Source organism: Galleria mellonella, unplaced genomic scaffold, assembly GCF_026898425.1.
Source record: "Galleria mellonella isolate WM207_F2 unplaced genomic scaffold, CSIRO_AGI_GalMel_v1 utg37, whole genome shotgun sequence".
NCBI classification, from domain to species: Eukaryota; Metazoa; Arthropoda; class Insecta; order Lepidoptera; family Pyralidae; genus Galleria; species Galleria mellonella.
In genome coordinates this window covers 2050377-2057187 of record NW_026442087.1, presented here as the reverse complement: position 1 = coordinate 2057187, position 6811 = coordinate 2050377, and the positions used below count along the sequence as shown (strand labels likewise).

The 6811-nt window shown below is 48.3% G+C and overlaps 1 protein-coding gene across 1 annotated transcript; it reads right to left on the bottom strand.

The window, feature by feature from the left end:
• Positions 1 to 1324: 1324 nt before the first annotated feature.
• Positions 1325 to 6526, bottom strand: LOC128201224 (uncharacterized). The gene is made up of 3 exons (XM_052897546.1): positions 5138 to 6526; positions 1954 to 5046; positions 1325 to 1888 (listed from the first exon to the last, which is right to left on the bottom strand). The coding sequence occupies exons 1-3, from the start codon at positions 6524 to 6526 to the stop codon at positions 1325 to 1327; spliced, it is 5046 nt and encodes a 1681-aa protein (XP_052753506.1).
• Between the last annotated feature and the right edge of the window lie 285 nt (positions 6527 to 6811).

Here is a 6811-nt window from a genome sequence, read left to right as displayed (position 1 = left end):
TCGATATCTTCATACAAGTTATCATTAAACACGTGTACGTATGTATATGTAGTATTAGTCTTGTAAACAGAATTTATAATCGAAATAATGCAATTACATAGCTGGCTAATTCTTCCATTATTTCCAGTTATGAACGTTGCAATAAAGCGAGCAATAAATTGCTGGACAAGTGCACAATGTCCAAGGTAATGGGGGAAAGTAATATGTTGCAGCCCGTGTGTAGCTGTACTCGTATATTACAAGCCCGGGACAGGTAACCGGCTACCCTGAGCTACTGCACTCGGCCAGAGTGGCTTAGCAAATCTCTTTGAGTATAATACGCATTGGAACATTACTTTCAAGTAATGGGCTTAGTAAACTTTAAGCTTTATGTTTTTTACCACAAATAATAATTATGTGGTTTAACATGACTAGATAGTCACCAGAGGGAGACTTTGTACAAAAGTCGATTACTTGGGTACCTCTGTCCCATTCGTGTTTCTACCGTGAAGCAGTTGTTTGCATGGCTGTGTTTCGGTTTGAAGGGTGGGATATGGCGTGAATTTACACGGTACAGAGGAATAACACCTAAGTCTTCAGGAATGGCAACGCATGGGGGATATCGTGGGCGAAACAGTATACTCTGTTATATCCATGGTACTTGCTCATGTCTATAGGCGACGGTTACCACTTTCCATCAGATGGGCCGTCAGCTTGTATGCCATTCTAAGTTGTATAAAAAAATGTGGAAATAATGATAGATAAATAGATGTATAATTTATTTGCATTACTTACAACACACAAAGACATCTATGTCATACATACAAAAAGACATACACAAAAAAAGCAAAATACATAAAAGAAATAATATATTTTTTTCCTTTCATGAGTTTTTTTTTTTTTTTTTTGTGCTATGTACTGGATTTGAGTTCCCAAGCACTTGCGTTTGCGCTTTTGGTGTACGCTCGCATATGCCAAGGTTTGCAGCTGGTTAACTTATAATATGGATGATGGATTTGGGCTTCAACATTTAGTGGGTACTGAGAGCATGATCTTTCTAATGCGGATTGATGGACGATGAGTTGATGAGTTGTCATGGTGAGGTTTACAATTTGCAGGTTGGCAGTTGATGGAGTTGATAGAAAATTTTGGAGAAGATTTGAGAGTTTATGAAGAGGATGAGTATTGTATATATATATTTATATAGTTTTATATGTACATCTATTTATTTTATATGTATAGTATATAGATATATATATATATATATATATATTTGCATATACGTAAATAAATATGTATTTATATATATTTATACAGTGCTTTAACCTTGCCCAACACAGATGTGTTAGGTTCGGTTAAAAGACTTGGCGTTGTTGATAATGCATCTGATGTGTGTTTTGAAGCTATGCACAGTGGATTCTTTTCCGATGATCTCTAGTAAGTTGTATGGGTCGGCGACGCCGGCCATTCGGCAAGCGGTCTCATGGTCGAGTCTGGTGGAGTCGAACCTTGGGCAGGCCCGGATGAGGTGATCCATGGTTTGCTGGAGGTCGGCGTTGCATGGGCATTTGTCCTCAGGGATGATCCCGAAACGTTTAAGGTAAGCTTTATGATATCCGTGTCCTGTATAGAATTGTGTGAAATGGAAGTCAGGGGGTAGCACTTGAATAACTTTGGAAAGAACGTCGTAGTTCGGACACCACTGTTTTATCTGTTGACAGTTGTTGGCGTCGTTGTATAGCTCCTGAAGCTCTTCGCTGCTTTGTTTCAGATAGTGATGTTTCGTGTAGCTAAGCGGAAATTTGGCAAACATTGGAGCTGTTCGGGAATTTGCGGCCGCCTTTGCCGCCAGATCTGCCTCTTCGTTCCCGGGTATCCCAATGTGCGAACGGGTCCATATGAATGATATCTGTAGTCCTTTAAGTTTGGCTTTGTGCAAGGTATGGAGAGTGCTGTTGGCTAAATGATTGGTACTGTTTGGGTTGGCAAGTTCCAGAAGGGACGACATGCTGTCTGTTGCAGGACAGTTGCAGGTGTGAGATTGTTATGCAGGATGTGTTCGCAGGCCCGGTCGATGGCGACCATCTCCGCCTGGAAGACCGAGCACGCTCCGTGAAGTTTGAGTTTCTTGGTAGCGATAGTTGCCCCGCCTGGGCTTCGGATGATCACAGCGGCGCCGACTCCACGTTCGTGCTTACTCCCGTCAGTGTAGCAGGAGTAGGAGTCTGTGTTTAGAAGTTCAGTGACTTGTTCGACGGTGTGTGCTTCCTGGTAAGTGATGCCTCGGCGCAGGCTGGGGTGTAAGAGGTCCGAAGGAGGTGCAGGTGAGTCCAGTGGGATGTCATGCGGGAGCGCGTCGGTGACCTTCTTGATGCGGGCCGACTCGGATTGCGCCGCCGCCCTGATTCTCCCGCATACGGGAAATAATCCGGCCAGCGTGATTGCCGCGGGAGAGCTTAGGGTTCTGAAGCCTCTTATGATGGTGATGGCTACTCCTCTCTGCAGAGCCACGAGTTTGTCTCGACAGTATTTATATTTGAGGGCTGTACTCCAGATAGAGGATGCATAACAAAGGATGGGTTCGATAACTTGAAGGTAAAGAGTCTTAACGTTATGTGGGTTTATTCCCCAGGTGGGACGGATGAAACGGATGAGTTTGTTGTACAATTTTTTGCATTTATCTATGACGTAATTGACGTGGTTGACGAATTTGAGTTTCCTGTCGATGATTACTCCGAGTAGTTTCATCTGGTTGCAGAGAGGAATAGGCTGCCCGTCCATGTATAAACGGCACTTGCGAGCCCGGCTGGTAAATGGGACGGCGACGGTCTTCGATGGACCGAATGTTAATTTGGAGTCGAGACCCCATTGGTGGATTATGTTGAGGGCTTCATTTGTGGTTTGTTCCAGCCTGGAGGAGCAGTCCGAACGCACAATCAGCAGGACGTCATCTGCAAAGGCCTGAAGATGACACCCCTCCGGCAGATGCAGATCGAACAGCTCGTCCAGGACCAGATTCCACATGGTCGGGCCACAGACTGAACCTTGGATGCAGCCTCTGGACAGTGGTTTGGCTGCCGTGACATCGGCCAGATTCAATGTTACCCAACGGTCCTTCAGGTAATTGTCCAAAATGCAGTATAAGTTGCGCGGACACTTGATATGTCGGAGTCTGCTGAGTATAATAGGCCACCAAGCATGGTCGAATGCTGCCTTGATGTCCAACGACACGGCTAGGACCTGGTCTCGTGCTGTAGAGGCGGCTTTTATATGGTTAATGGCGTTGTCGAGGGCGTGGGCGGTAGAGACCTGAGGCTTGAACCCATATTGCTGGGTATTGTTGGCGTTGGTCGTGTGGATGTGGTGAGTGAGACGTCGGGTGATGAGTTTTTCTAGAAGCTTGCCCATGTTATTGAGGAGACCTATTGGACGCGATTTAGGTTGTTCGGCGTTGCCGTTGCCCTGCCCGTTCTTCGGAATGAGTTTTATACGGGCCACTTTCCATACTTTAGGAAAGTAGCCGATCGTGAGGCATCTGTTCATGATCGCTGTGACGACCTCGGGGAGGGATTCAGTGACTGCTAGAACAATGTCAGCGGTCAGATGGTCCGGTCCAGGTGCCTTCTTCGGGTTCATCTCCCTGGCCGCCAGTAGTGTTTCCTCTTTCGTGAACGGGGGCTCGTCTCGGTTAATGGGGGGCGGTGACTCTCTCGCCTGCCGATATTTGAGATGCGACTGCCTAGTGTCCGCAGTGTCATCCGGAAAGTATTTGTCGAGTAACACCTCTGCGGTTTCCTGTGGATTGCGGGTGAATGAGCCATCAGCTTTCTGGACAGTGGATGGGGGCTGCGGGCAGGGACGCGTTTTGACGATCCGGTTAGTGACGGACCAGACGTCTTCCTTTCCCTGCCGGTTGCAAAATTCCCGGAAGTGCCTGGTGGAGCTTTCATTAAATAGTTTGGAGTATTCCGCACGTAGGGAGTTCTTGACCGCTATAGCCTCTTCCAGGGGTCTGCCTTGCCGTTTCAGCCTAATTAATTTGTGGTGTTGCCGGATGACTTTCCTTTTGCTGCTTTCCAACTCCTCGCTCCACCACGGACACCTGGCAGTGCGGGGTTGGGTGCAAGGAAGCAGTTGATCGCATGCGGTTTGAACTGCAGTTGTCAATTCCTCTATGAAGTTCTCCAATTCCATTGAGTTCATGGTTGGGATGTCAGTGTATTCTTTTAATTCCGCAGGGAGTAGCTCGTCGAGCCTGTCCTTGAACTCACTCCAAGAGACCCCCGCGGTGGCGTATTTGAAAGTGGTGAGTTTTGCATGGCGGTTCAAATCGCGTTTGTTGACATCATAGAAGAATTCCACCGCATGATGGTCTGATGCTGGACATGCGTCGGGATTGACCCTCCAATTGGATATTCTGTCCGCAGCCCGGCCAGAGGCCAGAGTGATGTCTATTATTGACTCTCGAACTGCACCGGATGTTGTCGAGACGAAGGTGGGGGAGACACCCGTGTTGCACACAATCAGGTTGGACGTCATTATAAACTCGGCGATCTCATTACCTCGACGGTTAGCTCTAGGAGAGCCCCACATGGGGTGCCATCCGTTGAGATCCCCTCCGATGATGTGAGCGGCGTCAGGGTCGGCTTGAACAAATTCCTCTAGATCATGGAGTGTTCGGTCGACGATGCAGTTTTGTGCGGCCGCAGCCGCCCCGCTTATCCGGGGTTCGAGGTAGATGCACGTGACATAGACTTTCGCACCGTTGAGGTTGATTCTGATCGAGCACAGATTAGGGCTGGAATGCTGCCTCATTCCGATAGTAGAGATGTTTCCTTTTTTGACCACTATGCAAGCTTTGACACGGCTGCCATCGGTGTACTGGTAAACGTCGTGTCCGTGAGTGTTTGTGACAGTGGTTCCAGAGCCGGTGTAGGGTTCGTTTATGAGTGCGATTTGGTAGTCGTTGTTATGAAAATACTGGAAGAATTCGTGCTGAGCTTGGAATCCTTTGCCTAGATTGGCTTGAAGGAACCTTAAAGCGTGTGGATTTCTATGTCTGCGTTGCTGGCGTGTTTGGTGGCGATGCCGGTTGCTATTATCTTTGTGTCTAGTGGCCATAATCTGTCCTTTCTCTAATTAAATTCATCATTCGTACCACCTGAGGGCACGAGGAGGATGTGGCGCTGTGCGAGTGGGTGGATTGTTTGGAGGAGTCGGCTGCGGATTTCCGTTGGGCGCAATTGTAGCATTTGGCCTGGCTAGAGTCTGCTTTGTGTGGGCAGTCTCGGTACTGGTGACCGCTGGAGGAGCAATGGGAGCAAATTGTATTTTCATAAGTGCACTTTTTCCTAGAGTGCCCGAACCTCAAGCACTTGAAGCATTGGAGAAGCGGGGTGTACGCTTCCACGTGTACCCGCTGGTGATCGATGTTAATGTGGTGGGCGTCGACGATGGATTTGTACAGGCGAGGGGAGGCGGTGAACACCGCGTTGTAAAGGCGAGGGTTTCTGTTGCCTCGTTTGAATGCGAATTTGATATCTCCGGTTGTAGCGTCGGGAGTAGTCGCTTCCTTCACGCAATCGTTCTGTGTGGTGATAATGTCGGTCAGTTCTTCCACGGGTGTACTGTTAGATATACCTTTCAGGATGAACATAGGGTTGAGTTTCCTGGCGATGACCGCACTCACGGAGGAGGTGGGCTTGTTTACCTTCTCTATGGCTGTGTCCAGTTCCTGCTGGGTGTCGAATTCTACCCTGATCTTATTGTTCGACACATATTTAACGTTGGCAGGGGTGAAGTTGGTGTCCCTAAAAGAGACGGCCTGTCGCCATTTTTGGTGAGTCTCTTCGCTGCTTTTGACTTCGTTTTTCGACTCGACTATGATTGCCGGTCTATACTTTCGGACTGGTTTGTTCACAGGTGCTCGCAGCGTCGTTGCTGGCTTCCTGGTTGCCGCCGCTGCCGCCGCATAGGTGGTCTTAGGTCTGGAGGTGAGCAGGGCCTTGATTTCGGCGATGTCGCTCTTTAGCGTTTCTATTTCTGTGGCGACTGATGCGTCAGTTTGGTCGGTACGAATAGTAGTTTCGAGGGTGGTATCCGGCCTAGCAAGAGGAGACGGTAAACTGAGCAGTGTTCCAAGTAGGGTCTGAATGTTTTCGACTTCTTTGATAGAGCCGAGAGCTGTGGAGTTGATCCTATCTTTGTTTACTCTGGAGAGATAGGTCCCCTCGTAGACTTTTGTAGATATAGCTGTGAGGTTGTCCTTGATTTTACCCAATGATTCTTGGATGAGAGTGCCAATGTCGAGTGGAGACATCGGCGTTTGTTCCTGGCTATCGGTAATATCGGTTGCCTGAGATGCGTCAGGGCTGTCAGTTGCGGGGTTGAAATCCACTATCGGTCTCCAGGTCGGTAAGAAATCGGTAGATGAAGAGCTCGACGGAGGTGGTGATGACCGCGCGACTGAGGCCTCCGCTTTCCGCGCCTCGGCCGCCTCGGAAGGCAAATTAACCGGCCTCCTGGGCGGGGACCGTGCTAACGGCATTTTCTATCTAGTTGAATACAATTACGGTAGCGGTTCTTAATTTAAAAAGAAATTTAACTTTGTTTCTGAATCTAACGGCAGTAAGCCTTCCTAAGTAATGACAACTATCCGAAAGTTGCTCCGATCGGACCGAGAGTGGGCTCGTCGGACGCGGGGCGACGGGTAGATGGCAGAAACGAAAGAATCGGGACAGGCGCGGGAGGAAAATTCGAAAGTTATGCGGGAAAAACGTGAAAAATTCACGTTTTTCAAAGTCAGTTGTATGGGCGAGTGAAAGCGAGACGT